General features: G+C 41.5%; 1 protein-coding gene across 1 annotated transcript in view; it reads right to left on the bottom strand.

The window, feature by feature from the left end:
• Positions 1-392: 392 nt before the first annotated feature.
• The window catches only part of Zswim6 (zinc finger SWIM-type containing 6), a 165890-nt gene continuing 148767 nt past the window's right edge, over positions 393-17515 (bottom strand). Inside the window, exons 8-14 of the mRNA XM_034523557.2 lie at positions 15839-15987; positions 14164-14424; positions 9610-9745; positions 6794-6951; positions 6017-6180; positions 4340-4421; positions 393-3096 (exon numbers count right to left, since the gene is read on the bottom strand). Coding sequence (XP_034379448.1) covers positions 2234-3096; positions 4340-4421; positions 6017-6180; positions 6794-6951; positions 9610-9745; positions 14164-14424; positions 15839-15987 — 1813 coding nt within the window. The 3' untranslated portion in view covers positions 393-2233. The remainder of the gene's footprint in view (positions 3097-4339; positions 4422-6016; positions 6181-6793; positions 6952-9609; positions 9746-14163; positions 14425-15838; positions 15988-17515) is intronic.

The raw sequence follows: 17515 nt of genomic DNA, 5'->3' as shown, positions 1-17515 counted from the left end.
ATCTATACTGAATCTATATTTCCTTTAAAAGCACATACAGTCAACAGCCTTACAACCTTAGCATTTACTAAATATACAGAGTACTTAGCACCCTAAATTACAGTCATTAATCAGGGAGAGATGACGAACTGTACTGTATGGTTGAAACCAATTCAGCTACTGTCTCCTTTTTGTCTTTGAGGCCCTCTCATTTATACCTGTCTTCGACACCAAGCAGACAGCAAGCTCCAGGCTCCCCTGCTCTTTGCCACTGTATGTATCTCTAGGGCCTGAGAAAGTGCCTGGAATACAGCGGATGAATATAACTGTCATGAAACATTGAGATGCAGTAATAGTTAATAATCATGCAATTTCAAGTGTAGCAAGGTAGATATACCATAAAGGAGGCAGAATCAACTTTCAAAAAACTAATTTTAATCAAAACAAAAATTGTTGATCATTAACAAGTTTATAAAACAGTGATTTAGTTACATAAATAAATTGATATCAGTGTATCAAATCTTAATTACTTTCAACTTCATGAGCATGTTTACATGAGTGAAGAAGTACAACCTTTTTTTTTTCTTTTTACCTATTATAATAAATAAAATGGAGCGCATGAAATAGTTCTTCTAAACAAAAATACCTACAAACATACCGCTAGCATGTTTTCTAATGAAGGGAACAAGAGACACGGGACAACTTTTGCACCAAAACATAAAGTTGCTTTAAAAAGCACAAGGTTACAGAACCATCAGCTAAAGTAAAGACACTACACTGTAACCAAGGTTGGTATTTTAATAATATAATGAACAGTTTGGTAGTTAGATCTCCAGTTTGGTTATTTTAAAGCATTAAGACAAAGGCAAGATAGAAGGCTGCTTTTGTTTGAGTAATTCTAGAGAAAACAAAATATATTTAAAAAAAAAAAAAAAGAGAGAGAGAGAACTGAAAAGTAGAACAGTCATACCTACACAACTTTCTGTCCTGCACAAAGTCAGAATACCTATGCAGAATAGATATAATATATATATATAATGTTATCTGTGCACAAACGTTAGCTTATTAGCTCACTGCAAAGGCGTAATGTATCATGTCAATTGTTTTGGAAAACATTTGCGTTTTGTGTCAAAAGGATATTTTAAGTTTCCTAGGCTAGGAGGCACGAACCCCAGTTCTGGCATACTGTATGTTCTTAATGCTAAGGCTTGCTGCTCCCTCCGGCTGTGTGTCGCCCCTCTCTATTCAAGTGCCTGTTACAAGCATGTGTGGTGTAGTGGCTGTTGGTGTCTGTGTGTATACATATACATACGTATACAGAAGCTGTATAGATATATATACGTATAGCATCTTCCCGATAGGTCTCAGTCCAGCTACGCAGTCGGTAGGCGGCTTTGCGCCAGCGCCCAGCATGAAGTTCACTGTCTGAGCCAACCCCGAAGCAAGGCGCACTTTTAGTCCTTCTGATAGGTTTTCTCTCCATTTTCTGTTTTTGTTTAAAAACAAGCTACTGCAGCTTCAAGTATTTTTGCATTACATAGAATATTTTTTTATAAATTAGTTAATGTTATATTTTCAATATTCAGACATATACTATAATATATATACAGTACAATAAATGCTCTCATTCTTTTTTTTTTTTTTTCTTTTTAAATTTTTTGGATAAATCCCTGAGAATGTATGTTGACAGTCGCTAAGTTTCCACATGCACAGGCATCATGTGCCATGCTTCTGGACGAACAGCACTGCAAAGCCACGTGGGTCAGCCTTTCACTACGAGTATTTCGTTTTGTTGGTTTGTTAAATATGCTGAAAATGTGAGGATGAGTTACAGAGGAGTAAAGCTGAATCCATTCGAGGTACTTATCACAGGATGGAGGTGTTCTGTTTGGTTTTTAAAGCCATTTCAATTATTTTTTTTTTGAGGCTGTGAACGCATACAGAAAACAGGAGAGCTATGTGGACTTTCGCCACTTGACAACATATACTCAGTGTAAACCAAACCTTCTCAACCTCTCTCACACAAACCAATAAAAAAAGAATTAAAAACAAAAGAAAGAAAAAGGGAAAAACTTAAAAAAAAAACACACAAACTTTCACAACATGACAATTTAGTCTGCAAACGCAATATAACTATACACATATAATACCGGTGTGGCTCTGTTCTTTTAAGTTAAAAAGGGTACAAAGGCAGGCTCAAGTAAAAACAAACCATCCCTCCCGTCCCCCCCCCACCCCATTCATACAAGTTCTATCAACCAAACCTCTCCCGAACCAACATCATCAGTTTCTTTTTGCCTTTGTAGATTTGTTTCAGGTTGTCAATAAACTGTGTAAACTGAATGTGTCCATCATGTGCCATTAGGAAAGTCTCTCGGGCCTTGCTGAGGAACTCGATAAACTCACTATAGTGCCGAGGACTGATGTGTGTGAGTCGTGAGTGCGTTGTGTTGATATAGGCCCCAATCGTGGCATCCAAGAGCTGCCGCAAGGGGGCTTTGTCCAGTGACATGAGCTTGCCAGAGTTCCTCCTTCCGTGAAGTCCCACCATGCCAGGGGTGGTCAGGGTGCACCTGCGCAGAATGTCTGACAGTACCGTTGCACACTTGACACTCTTGACCACCAGAGGTATTATAGCTGCAAGCTCATTCTTCCCAAGGGAGTGACTAAGCGCACAGGCCCACAGAACGTCATTAATGGCAGGGTGTGTGTCCTGATTGTAGCTCAGGTTGAGATGGGTCATGGCCAGCGTGGCCAGCTTGTAGGCCCTCATGGGGTACCCACGGTGCTCCATGTACCGTGCTATTGTAAAGAGCTGGGTGTAGCTCATGCCGGTGGTAGCAGCATCGAGGACAATTTGGTAGGCCGTCTCAAAAGCTATGTGATCCTTTTCACAGAGGGTCAGTGCAGAGAGGGCGCAGTTCTGCGGGTCTTTCATGGCGCACTGCAATGCCAGCGTCCGGGCACTGCTGGCCAGCTTTTCCTGTTGGTGGCAGTCCAGGTGGAGGCGGACTATGGTGCTGTTGGACATCACAGTAGTTGCAACAATACTTGTGGCCTCAGTGGGAGTAAAGAGTGTAAACCAGCTCTGCATGATGCTGTCCAGGGCATAAACGCCTGCAAGGAACATAAACCAACCCTATTACTGCTAACAGGAAGTCTGCATAAGGTTCTGTTTGCACGTTCACAATTGATGCTTGCACTGTTAACCATCAGAGAATGTGAGCTAGAGCAGAAGCCCCGAAGGCGATGCGCCTGGAAGCAGCCCTTTACAATAAGGTTACATGCATTGTTATTCTGTGAGATGCCCAAAAGGAACATGAACTTCCAATAATAAAGAAGCAATCCTCTTGGTGGCTGGTATTTGCACTGCGCCACTTGCCATTTCAGACAATGGTTTTTACTAATGAGTACTGTTCACTGGGGCCTCTTGCCAGTCATGCACTACAGAACTGGAGGCTAAGAAAATAAAAAAGGGGGTGACCTTCCCACAAATAGGGACTTAATATATGTGGTGTGGTACGTTTAAGTTTAAAAAATATACAACACAAAACTTTAAGACCTACAGTTAATATCACTCAGACTCAGGAGAGACAGGAGTGAACAGAGTGGACCCTGCCGATGACACAGGAGCTGACAATGGCCTGTAGAGTCTTTAACCACGTGTTCACAGAGCTCACCTACACAAAGCAGGTGTTGACCCTGCCGCAGCGGCAGGTGTGGCTGCTTCTAAAAGCCCTACTACCTGTGTATTGTTTCAGCACCAGAGCATTTTAATAATCTAAAGATAATTCTCATACTGAGATCAAATTCATGATTGTTGAAATAACATGTTACATGAGGGAAGAATAGTAAGCATATTTTACAGTGTCTCCTGTCAGAATCTCAAGGCAGTGTCTTCTCAGTAAGAGCTGTGCTTCCTTCTGTGATACAAACAGGAAGAAAAGCAGTTTAAGCAGCCATGGCCACCACTGTCTGTGCTGTGCTCTTTCTGGGACAGAGTAGTTTTTGAAGTCATGCAAAGGGGAAAACATAGCCTGCAAGAGCCCCACAAGTCGCAGCTGACGGACAGTCAGAGGATTCGCTTATGGCTACAGTTTCTCACACACTCCAAAGGCCATCCACACCACACAGTGATCACCCTCTCCCTTACAAGAGTGAGGTGGCTACAGGAACTGCCTGTGAAGCTCATTCACTGACTCCTTCCCTTAGCAAGAGGCTGGAGCTGCCCAGTGACAGTTTAGAAGCTCTGTGCAGCTAAGGGTGGGGTTTGGAGAAGAGAGCCCTGGTGTGTGCTAGAGGGCATGGGGGGGGGGGGGAGAGTTCTCAACGTGAGATGAAATCCTATCAAGTTACCTACCGACTTCAGTAGCACATGTCACCAGCCACCGCACCATTTCTCGCCGTCGCCAATTGAGGGTTGACAGTGTCATTCGCATGACCTGGAAGAGCAGGGTAACACAAAATGTTTTCAAGATAATTTTATGTCAATGGGGAACAAATTCCAATTCATCTCACAGTGTAAACTACTAGGTAGACTCTACTCCCAGGGGGCCAGAAAGCACTTGAGTTAAAGATCTACAGTCTAGCTGGGCTGTCCTTGGCTTCCCCAGCTGGTCCTGTCCTGGCCTGGGAGGCAGGAAGTCCACTCAGTACCTCTGGCGGGTCCACTAGCCACATGTGGCACCTGGCAAAGTCAATGTCTTGTGTGAGTCAAAGCATGGGGTTGAAAAATTCAGCAGTCTGGCTGTCTTCTCCTTCCTAGTATTAGTACTCTATATCACGATTTCTGAGGTTTCTTATGATTTCATCAAAGAGAAAAGGTGGGGACATGTATGGGTAAAGATTGCTTTAGAACAGTAACTCTGTTCCTCGTTCTATCTCTGACCATGACGGTCTCTCAGATCTATGGGAAGAAGCCATCTCTGGCATCACTGCTGATCTCTCCCCTCCTACATTCTACTAAGAATTTCTAAGATAAACTTATCCACCTCTTTATGTTCATAAAATAGCTAGTATTGGAACACCCTAAAGCCTTAGGAAGGGCCCATGGAATTCCTTCTTGGGTTCTAGAAAGAAAGAGGCAAGGGATGAGCTTTCACTAATTTGCCATTTACGCAGAATTCCAAGAGCACAGAGAAATGACATTAATGTTCCTTTCTGCATCACACCCTCGACAATTTATAACAAAATAAGCCACATAACAAGAATTCATGTTTAAGAAAATAAATTATGAACCATATTTAGAAGCAATCTCTGCATCGTGGTTTATACAGTACCTCATGCCACACTGACACATGCATTTTCCACTGCATTAAACATTATTAATACATCACTGAAAGGAAAAATCGATAACTTAGAAAACAAATCAATAATCTAATCAGGGCATTCTAATGCCCATGCTTAGGTAGGGTATAACTACTTTTTAATGAGTGGGAATGCAAATGTTAGCACAGGCTTCACAAAGAAAGTAGAAACAGTTCCTGGTTTGCAGAGTACACCATGCAGGAACTGTAAGGACGAGCATCACCTGTGTGATGGAGTCCAAATGTCCTGCATTGCAGTGCTGCAGCAATCTCAAGCAGGAACTAGGCTGATCACCCCATCTTTTACCCAGTTCTCTTGGTGTTATAAAAAGGAGACAGAACTGTCCAATGCAAACATCAATAAAAATTCCTACTGCCTCTAAAAAGGCAACCCTTACAACTGAGTCTTTCCTGCACACGCTAGCTTTACTCAGGTCTCTCGTTGGCACTATCTTTCCACTCATTCACAAGGGAAATAGAAATCTTAAAGCAGTAAGTCAGGAAAAAATGTTTTTAAAGTTGAGGAACACACATTAGATTCTAACTGTGTGGTTGCCTTAGCCAGGACTAAAATCTGGCTGAGCTGAAGTGACCAGAGCTCTAAAAGATGGTGCTGTCAAAAAGTCCAACACACTTTGGCTCTAAAGAGTCACTAAAAAGCTAAAAGGAAAACAGCCCTGCAGGGGCTGCTTAGCAGTGGTCTTTTGTGCCCCAAGAAGGACCAGTAGTACCTGCAGGCCCAGCTCCAGAGACACTTTCAAAAGAGTGATGTCTGGCAAACTGTCCATGAGAGTTGCTATTTTAAATGCATCTTGGGCAAGCTTAAAGATGTGTGATGAGGAGTGGATGTTTTTCTGGATGGATTCTAATACTGTCTCCAGCCTCCGAACATCGCCTGCAAGGAACAAGGGAAAACCAAATCAAACCGAGTCCAATGTAGGCGAAGCAACGTAAATAGACAAAAGCCATGCAACCACACATGGAGCAAACCCAGAAGACAAGGACAGGAAACAAAAACCACAGGTTCACTTCCCTGGGAGGCTCACAGCTGGTACAGGTGCTACGACTAAGGTCCTATAGCCACTGCAGAGTGACTAAAAGCATATATAAGCCGGAGCCAACCGACACAGGAGAACAAAGGGCTCTTCTAGGTTCTGCGTATGTATTATAGTGAATATTTAAAGGACAACAAAACTAGCCGAATCTTTTGTTCTATTTCTAAATCACAATAATTTAATGTTTTTAACCGGAGGCAGGGTGTTGCACAATAGGTAACATGATACAAATGAAGACGAGGCCACGTTTAAGTGTTTAAGTGAGCAGCACCCACTTGCCTCGGGAGTAAAGCATGAAGTTAGTATCTTAAAAAAAGATTCTTTGAAACTTATCTGATAGTAATACTACTGTGGAGAATTTGATTTAAACACAATGATAATAAAAAGCTTTTCTGGGGGAAAAGGAAAGAGTGCAAACCACTAAAACGATGAGGTTTCTAGATATCACACTACCTTTGGCTGCAGTTAGCATGGTGGACGCCAGCTCACACTGCTGGGATTCAATGTGGCTTAAAGTGAACCAACGAGGGTATCGGTTGGGGACGACGGATGCAATGTGGTGGGGGCGGGAGAGGTCTCCTGTCGGAGCAGTAGATTCCAATACTAGTAACCTGCAATGAGAAAGGAGGGAAGACCATCCCATCATCACTGGCCCATTACCCTGGCCACAAGCACGGCCTCAAGAAGCCAACATCATGGGTAGAAGCTTAGGAGATGGGTGCTGCTTGGGGCATGAGTCTGGGGGAACTGTACAGCTCTCTTCATTTCACTCCTAAGCAGTAGCTGAGAAAACTGCATGATATCCAGGGATACACGGCACAAGAATTATGAAATATGAGTTTTAATCTCTATGAACTATTTTTTAATCTTATCCCTCATTAAAAAGTAAAACAAGATTAAAATGGATATTTAAGATGGAGACTGCAACAGAGAGCAGTAGATAAAAAGTCTTATCTTGTTAAAACATAAAGGAAAGGAAACTAAAATGGGCTCCTTTTCCTATATTTGTAAGTTCTAATGGAACCCATTCTTGTGCCCATGGGAATCTGAAGTTAACCTATGTTTTTTATTAATCAGAGGCTGAACAGAACCGAACGTGGATTTGGTATGATTTCTGACTTCATCTATGTTGACAATAAACACTTCTTGAAAACAAATCCCATTAGTGACTTCTGATACTAAGTACCAAAGAGACCAGCAGCTTGGCTCTAACTGGAAAAATGCCTTAAGAGTTATCAACACACTGGCTGCATCCAGCCCACTAGTTTAGTGGCTATGAAATAAGAGCTGGGAACCCCTGAGAGTTAGCAGAGTCCAAGAACAAACCTTGTCCCAGGTCTGCTCAGAGAAACTACATGACGGACTCACTGTTTTTATCTAGGGTCAACAAGATGTTACATTAGAAAGTGGGATGAGGTAGAGGATCAAGAAGTGAGAATTTCAACAGGGTTGTTATTTGGCTTTTTAAAGAATTCAAGAATGCTGGTCTTCCTAGCCAGATTCTTCTTGGAGTTGCTACAAAGCAGTCAACAGTCCTGGGAAGGTAAGAAAGTGAGCAGAGAAGCTGTCCTTTCTCGACCCCTCTCTCTCAGGTGTAAGGAGCTAGGGTGCAGCTCCATCTCCCTTCTCCTTCCATGTTTCCTGGCATCCTGAAATGATCTGGTACTTTGCCTTCTGTAGGGTACCAGCAGCAAGTAAGAGAGAGCAGAGCAGAGAAGGCAGTTCCCTGTGCCCTGCCTTCATGAATGCCCCAGGCATTCATCAGGACAGCAGATTCCTTTACAGAAGCCAGAAGCACACAGGAAATGCCACCATTTCACCCTTCAGCTTTAGCCTGGTGGTAGCAGCAATACCTAGCGACATCATAATCAAAGTTTCTTCCGAGTCAAATTCTTAGGAGTAGAATAAGTATACAGGTGAACATCTGCCCCCCCCCTTTTCAGCTTCTAAATATGGGACTTGAAATCCACTTATGGCAGTGTATTCTAAACTATAGACCAAGTGGTAGAAAGCAATTTTGGGGGCGGGGGGGGGGCACTGTTGCTCATGTTAGTTTATTGGTTCACTTTTTGGCAATTTAAAGATCAACAGAGTATTAGAAGATTCCTCTAGTAAATTACTGACATCTCCTATGGTTAAAAGTGCATGTAAATTACATACCAGCCCTGAATGCTCTGTTACACAGGTATGTACATACGTACACACACACACACACACACACACACACACACACACACGCTCACAGGGAGGTAGAGATGGAGGGAGGGAAACACTACCCTAATCCTGCACAAATATAATGGCACAATCGACTAGCTCATGGTTCTTACACAAATGTAGGAGAGATGGAAGAGTAACTTTGGCGACACTGGTAATTCTTAGGCAGATTCATGTGTGAATCTTATTTCCATTACAGACAAGGATGAAAGTTTCTTCTCATGGAATCAAACATTCTCAAGCTTTTAGATCTATACAGGGCTTGGCTTTAGTCTATTATTATAATAATATATAATATTATAATAATATATGAACTTTCCATTAAAAACACGAGTGATTTATTATTTAAAAAAGCAAAAGGGAAAGGGCAAAGCTTTAAGACTGGCAGATGTTCCCTTCAGGCTCTTCAAGTTGAATAGGTCACATACAAGATTTAACAGCAGGCTCTTAAGAACATATCAAAAAGTATCAACTTTGAGCAAATTCATGATAAAAGCAATTATTTGGTGAATTAATTTTTCAAAGGAAGTGAGAAGAATCAAGTGAGTTGGCAGAGACTATTTTCACTACCATGACCAAAACTACTGAGGAGGGGATGGGAGCAGTGGAGCCGAAGTAAGACACTGAGGGAGGCCTAGCATGGACTCTTTAACACCAGACACATCCCGTCTGGCTTCCAGTTGTGCACTGCTGCATCCTAGTTAACGCAGAGGCCTTCCTGTACTGGTGCTGACACATGGGGTCTCAAATACAAAGGTTTTCCTCATTGTCAAACTCGCTCTAGACCACTTGTTATTTTACTCCCAAATTCTACCACTAAGGGAAGAGGCTGTGATGGCCATAGACTAACGGCAGCTAAGAAAAGGATGCTCCCCTTAAAGCAAAATCAAGACACAGCAAACACATTGCCTCACAACAATCCAGGGAGCAAATAAATAATATCTTTAGCTTCTCTGTTGCCTGTAAGAGACATGACGGGGTATGAGGTCGGCTAATGACCATTTCTCCCGGGGGGAACGCGGACTGCCTCGCAGGGCTGGGCTGGAGATACGTACCGCATTGCTCTCAGTGCAATTTTGTATGCTAATTCAGCATCATGAGGTAGGAGAGAGGTGAAGAGATACTTGGCAAACGTGTGCATCGGAACACTCTCCCGGTGGATCATCTCACCCAAGCCACTGTATGGTCCAGCTGTGGAAGAGAACAGACGTAGTTCACATTCCAAAAGAACAAACTAATGGCCCTTACGAACTGTATTTAAAATTCTTTATGCAAATTTACAGCTACTAGAGTTAAGAGTCTGAACTAAGTAACAGTAGAAAGGGGGGAAAACGTTAGTCAAAAGGCGCCTGAGGACACAGTGCCCAATGTAGGCATTAAGTCACCAACAGTTCCCCAAGTGTTCCACTGCTAAAACAGGAACCTGGGCACCCAGGAGCAGAGCTCACACAACAAGTACCTCCTACAAAGGGGCCCTCAGAAGCACACTCTGCAGAACTTGAGAAAGTCCCTTCTTAGTATATGTTAACTGAGCAGCCACATATAGAAATGCATAGAAGACTGCTTAGTTATGGCTCCTGCTTCTTTACTGACAGACACACCACATTCAGAAAAGAGTTCAGTCTCACATCTGGGAGGACGCTGAGGCCTCAGCACAGGCTCAGTATGCTACTGTTTCTAATAAGCAGAAATGGTAATTCCATAAAGTGATTAATAAGTTACTCATTTGGTATTCACTATAAGCAAAAGAAAAACACAGAATAATGAGAATGTATTCTTCTGGGCTCCAGCAGGCCAATTTTGAAAGCAAAATCACATTTAAGCTGTCAAAATTCATTTCTTAGTAAATTCTGACAGGTGTGGTGGCAGCACTGGTCCCCTGTGAGCTCCCCAAACACTTCTCTCAGAGGAAGTCCAGGCTTCAGCTTTGAAAGGAAACCACAGTGGTTAGTTCTAACACTCAGCACTTAGGTGCTCCGAGGTTTAGTTACTGTAAAGTGTTTAATAAATTGGTTTCCACGTCACCTTTGGGTAACATTTGTCTCATGATTTCTAGAATTATGAGCCATGACACTACTGCTCAGAGAACACAACGCATTTGTTTTCCGTGAGAAAAACCACCCTGGAAAAGAATTCAGAATGCAAGGAATGCAATTCAGAAGAAATGGTGAGACAGGTTTACTGAACTCAGCTTTGGGTAGGAGCACGGTACATTCTAGATCATTCTGGAATGATCTAAAAGTCACTTTGTGATTCAATTTTCAGGTTAGTTTTTTTAAGTTATTAAGTTATTCACTATTTAAATATTTTGAAAATCATAGACAATTCATATTTTAGCCTTAACTATAATCCATGGTGAATTTCTAACTTTGCCAAATCTACTAATCTTTGTAAGGTATTTCAAAAAACTTAATAATACAGTATTTGTGAAAAGTACAGACAGTGTTATACATGCACCCTTTGTTCACAAATTAAGCTGCATTACTGATAAACTAAATGTGTATGAATCTCCAAACTCAAATAGCAGAATGAGCGTATTTTCAGACACACTCTAGGAAAGAATTATACTTAAATGAGGCCCTAGAGTGGTGCACTGAAATAACAGGATTAGTGCCTTTTTAACTCTGCCATAAACTCTTCAAGCTACAATAATGGCCAGCCTGGTAAAATACACCCACAAGTGGTGCAATCATGGTAGACATATCATGGGAGTAAACAACCACTTCTGAGGAGATTTAAGGTTTGCTCTACAAGTCGAAACCCAAACCTGGGTCTAAAAGCCTGTGCCTACACAAATCATAGACCTCAGGGGAGACCCTACTACTTGTCTCTGCTAAATGCGCCTAGTATTAATGAACTAATGACCTATCATTCCAACCATAGATTAGCGCATCAGTATTAATGAAGTAATGACCTATCATTCCAGCCATAGATTAGTGCATCATTTGGCCCTCACCACAGAAGCTGCTTTTTGAAGATGGGCAATTAACAGTGGCCCACAACTGGTCAAAGTGCAGAGAATAAAGGGCTGGAATGATCAGCCATAAATGGGACATATATATCACACCTCTTCTTCCCAAAGTTTAGAGGCCACTGTGGAAGAGGGGACAGAGAGTCTGAGAGCTGGAGGCGGTGATAACTATATAAAGAAATAGCTTTCTGGAAACAGCAGTGCAGCTGTACACAGGACCTCACAGCAGCCACGCCAGCATGCATATGAACTGGTAAGTTCAAGCCAGATAGAATTTCAGCATAGCATGGGGAACAGTAGTATTTAGTCCTACCCCTAGCTGAAACACTGTTAGAGACTCAGAGCTGCTTACAGAGGTCAAGTCCCTTTCTTTCCGGGTACGGCTCTAGTGGAACGTTACACACTCCAGAGTGTATATGAGCACTAAAAGGAGACTTTGTCTTTTTTAAAGAGGACACAAGAGTTGGGTGGGTAGGGAAGTGGGGCAGGGACCTGGGGGAGTTGAAGGAGGAGGATGAAGAGCATTCAAAATTCTCCAAGAACTAATTTTTATGAAGGCGGGGTAGGGGGAGATGCCAAATAACTTGCTCTATCTCTGTCAAGTAAAGACAGGAGAGCCTTCGTGAGAAGCAGAATTGGCCAACCCCTTCCAGTCTCTACGAATTCCCAGAACACTGTGAGAAACAAAAACCTACTAGCTATATTACTAGGCTATCACATGATGGCACATCACCCAGGCGACTGAATCCTCTGGCTCCATTTTACCAGGACAAGCTGCAGCAATCTATATTGCAACTACCCCCTTCTTCATCACTCTTTCTCCACGCCCTCTGAAAGGTTCCCTTTAAACCACTACATTATTTTTTACTATTCAGAGAGTCAGACTGAATATCCAACAAGGAAAACACCACACATCAGGTAGTACAAAATTACCTTTAGATTAATAATGACTACAATCCCTGAATTCAAGTGTAAATAGCAAAACCCTGATGTCTGGCACAAAGTTTTCCCAAAGGTGCTTCTCTAATGTGTGCCATGGCCAGTGGAGAGTTGCACTCAGCAACAATAGAGTAGTTACTGTTCCCTCTTCTTAGGTGTCAGGTCTGCTAGGAAATTCCTGACTCCTGTAAAGACGGTGACTGCATGGAGGACTGTATGAGCTCCTGTAGTCACCTCACTAACGGAGCCTGTTGCTCTCTTTAGCAATGGCCCTCAGGCTCCTGGACTGCCTAGTCCTGTAGCTGCTACCCCTATGGCCAGAAAAGGGAGGAGACACAGCAAAGTCAGAGTCCTTCCTTAGACAGTGCTCTTTAAAAAAAAAAAAAAAAAAGTTTGATGAGAGTGAATTAATTGAAAACTTAAGAGTAAAACAAACAAACAAACAAAACAAAAAAATCCAAAACCCCAAACCATAAATAAGAGACATAGAGAGACAGAAGAAAAAAGGTAAATGATAAAGATACCCCACACTAACTATCAGCTTTGAAAAATCGCATGTCCTCTTCCAGAACTTCGATATAATGGCAATCAAAAGTTGGGATAAACCACGACCACACTGAAAAGACACTTGTGTGCCAATGATGCTGCTTAGCTAGCAAAAGGGACTGTGTGGAAGAAAACTGAAAAATAAAAGAAGTAGTTAAATAATCAGGATTAGTCTTGAAAAGAGCTAGGACAGGCCTTTTATCTTTATATATTAATAAATAAATAAGTCAACAATGACAAACTACAGGAGAATACTTCAAAAATTTAAATGGGATTTTGTCCACCCCCCCCATGAAGAATCAATCATAATAAGGCTTGCTTTAAGAACATTTCCCTTTTAAAATGTATAAATGTATAATATATTTGAAAAAAAATATTATCTCTCAAATAGTTCTTTAGTTTTAGAAAAATTAAAGAGGTCTTAAATTAGTATTTCCTCTGTAGCAGCCCAACATATGAAATGTGAACACATTTTACCACCAATCACAGAAATCCCAGGATCACAGCACACATCTCAGAGATTTCTATCAATAAGACAACTAAATTTGCACACACTAAGTTATACTAATTACACTTACATTTCTGAGAAGACATATCTCAACAATAATACCAGCCAAAATGTAAGTTTAGGTCGATCAAACCTAGACCTTATAAAATCAAGAAAATCCCTCATTGTTTCGGATCACCTAAGAAGCCTTTTACATGGTGAATGTCGAATGAACCTCCTGACATTATTAAAGAACAGTAGAAACCACTCCTGCAGCTCCTAGATCTTCGTTGGCAAATAAACATGACTCTAGGAGGCCAGATGTTGTGAGAGCCAATAAATCTACAGGCATGCCGATCAGTTTCTACTTTATATTTACCTGACCAAATAATAGGAGCATGGGTACCAAGGATATCTCACTAAGTATCAACGTTGGACTTATCTCAGGAGCCACACAACCCATGGGGCTGATTTCGAACAAGCTATCCTATATGAGAAGCTAAATCAAATGATTAAAAACCTAAACATGTATATTTTAAGTCTGGCAGGTTTCTTAGTGAGCATGTCTCGGGTCGTCTGTGAATCTATCCTTCCATATGCGGTGTATCCACACTGGGCTCTTAACAGAACGATTAGGACACAGACCAGCCCTCTTCGGCATGTTACCTTCTAATAGGAAGACTGCTTGCTTGCGAAAAATTTTCACCAGTGTGTCATCCAACTCGATTTCCTGAAGCTTAGAAATGAGCTGCTCCTCATTCCGGCAAACTTTTTCTTGTGTGTACAGCCCGTCAGGCATGATCCGCTGCTGGCCCAGCCCTATCAGGGCTACCTCCACAGCCAGTGTTACATAGGATTCCCCTTCTTCTAAGAACTTGTGTGCAGGCAGATGGTGGTACTCCAGGGACTTGCACTGCCCCACGTTGTCTATAAAATGCCACAAAGAGGGTACTTAAGTTATATTGAATACTGACAAGCACAAATTCCATGTTCTAATCAGAACTGGTGCCTGAACACACGTAACTCTGAGCAAGTCAGAACATCCAATTTTTATGTTAAAATGCAAAGCTTTCTAGTGTATTTAAACCGTAACTATGGATGATAAAGTGTGTGCTTTGTGGGATTAGGATCTGTGGGGTACTAAGAATCTTAAAGAGCAGAAAAAGATTTTAAAGAAAAATACAATGACATGTCATCAGAGTTATGACTCGTTATATTGTATAACCAATATATGTTAATAAAACATTAACATTAAAAGATTATATGACTACAATGGTACATTTTCAGATGTGCAAAAAAAATGTTTTCATACTTTTTCGGTGATACTAAACTTTCCAGTGAGATCAGTAAAAAATACAGCATATGTGACTCCACTTCAGGGTCCTTTTGTTACCCAAGCTCAGTCAATATCAGAGGAGCTCTCTCTTGTCTCTGTTCAGGAGTGTCAATGTGAAATTGTAACTTCAGTCATCCAAGTCCTAGAGAAATGTGAATTCAGACTCCCACCTGTCACCCTCCCGACAGAAGTTGGGTCACCCCCAACTCAGGAAGGCAACCACAGAGGATAACACTGAGATGGACAAAATATCTCATCCAAGGACTAACAAAGGACAGTCCCTCCCCTTCCTCATCTCTGCCATAGGTCAGTTTTTGAGGGATGATTCTAAACTTCCAAGAGACTGGAGGGAAATCTCTGCTATGGAACATATGGGATCAAACATTTCAAAAATATTTGATAGTTCCCTTAAGTTAGACTTAAAATATTTAAGTCACTCTTCATGCAAAGACAAATTTGAAAAGCAACTAAATATTCTAGCTCTGAAAGCTATGGTGCATACCCGTATTTATTTCTGTATCACAGTCAAGGTTGAACACATCATAAATGTTATTAAATTCTTAGTGCAGGATCATGTGCCAGAAGAGAGTATTTTTCGGGTCACTGACAAACATTGCTAGATATTGATTCTGAAGGTTTTCCCATGGGGGAAGCCCATCTGAGGCTTGAGTGTGTATTTCCTAGCTCTTGCTAACGCTAACCCACAAATACAGCTACATGGCTTCACACTGTAAGGGGCTGGAGAGATGGCTCAGTTGTTAAGAGCTCTGACTACTTTTCCAAAGGACCTGAGTTCAATTCCAAGCTCCCACAAGGCAGCTCATAACACTCTGTAACTCCAGTTCCAGGAGATCTGACACTCTTATACAGATATGTATGCTGGTAAAACACCAATATACATAAAAGTAATATATCATTTAAAATACATACTGTAAAGAAAAACAAGGACTAACACCATTCTGGATTTGGAAAAGGGAAAGAGCAAACAAATGCCAACAGCTTTACCTGTACAATCTGAGAACCCAGAGAAGGCTTCCTCATCAGTGTGGCAAGCTTCCATGAGGCTACTGAAGAGAGTGCCCACGGGGTCTAGGGGGTGTCCAACCCAGCCTTCCAGATTGGTTATTGAGGTTATGCTCTTATGGGGCAGCTCTGTTTAAAAAAGGAATAGAGAAATGGAGATAGGAAGATGAAGAAGAGAAACATGGGTAATACAGACTGTGATTTAATAGCAGCACTCTGAACAATTAGTAACTAATTCAGACGGAAAGCCCCTTGTTAGTTAAGCTCTCTCAGCTGAAAGGTACTATAATGTCCACCTTATGAGTTGTAAAGGTTCATCTATCAATCAATCTAAATGGCACTCAGGTCTAAGAATGGCTCCCCACATCTGTGTAACTCATGTGCCCAGCATCACGTGCTAACATTCACAGGACTGCCATACCACTGGAGACACAGGGACTCATCCTGCCATCTTTGTGTCCCTGAGGGTGTCAGCAGAGACGGTAAGGAGCATCTTACCATCTTCACACTGTCACCTTGCCAGCACTCACTGGGTCATCTCAAAGAGGAACGAAGCAATGGCGCCCTGGGTTTGACTCCAACCCCCACACAAACATTGCTTAACCATTCACAGCAGCAATCCCTTCTGTGAGAGGGGTTAAGAGTGGACCTTCAGCAAGAGTGAGCTAGACCACAAGTTACATGTAGATTCTGACAAAAAGTTGTTTGTTTTTTTTTTCATTTTCGTTACAGAATGTTAGCTCTTTCGTGTTAAAGTGCTGAGAAAAAAAAAAACCTTGCAAATGTTTTACACCATGATCTACTATAAGATGCATTTTAAAGCTGCTTACCAAAATAATAAAACAGTAGCACTGCCTTTTAAAAAGAAAATAAAATCTAGTTATCTGAAGCATAGATTAACAAACTGACTAAAAGCCAAAAGCCTCATTCCATGAATTTACCAATTCTTTTGAAGCCTTCTGATTTTACATCACTAACTCTCAGCACATAAAATCTTATTCAAGTTGGGTTCTATAGTCCTCAGAAAGGTCATCACTCCCTTGGTTTTAGCCGCTGGCTTTCATGCACATAGCAAGCACGAGGAGAGAAACAACAGCATCCCTCTCTGGTATGGCTAACTCTGGATGTTTGATTTAAACATTGTATATGGTTAAGAGAACTGTGTGTGACAAATCTACAGGCAGGTGAAAGACTTCTAGAACACACTTTGAAAGAGAGGGAGAGATTATTTTCTTTCAGAATTGTAAAGCTGACAAGTCACATCAGAAGGGAGTGAAATACTCAGACATTATGCTCACTAACCTCTGTCCATTTACAAGTAATTGCAAGGCACAGCTAATATTAACATTTCAATATAGGACAAACAGAAGCAACTCAGGGACAGATACACAGTCCTAACAATACTCAAGAGCCATCAGAAACAAGTTTCATCACTTGCAGGATGACACAGAATGTATCTGAAATGGCCCAGACCTGGCTCCAAGGCAAATCACAGCAGTCTAACCTAATGTGATTCTGAACGTACAAACATTTTTACTTTGTGTTTCTTAAATGGAACAATTTTACAAAATAGAATTTAAAAACTAAAATTCCTCAGAAAAATTTACATGGTTTCTACAAAACAAAAAACCCCAAACAGACATGATCATCGAGAGCCAA

This window comes from Arvicanthis niloticus, chromosome 19 (genome assembly GCF_011762505.2).
Source record: "Arvicanthis niloticus isolate mArvNil1 chromosome 19, mArvNil1.pat.X, whole genome shotgun sequence".
Taxonomy (NCBI): domain Eukaryota; kingdom Metazoa; phylum Chordata; class Mammalia; order Rodentia; family Muridae; genus Arvicanthis; species Arvicanthis niloticus.
This window is presented reverse-complemented; position numbering and strand designations above follow the sequence as displayed.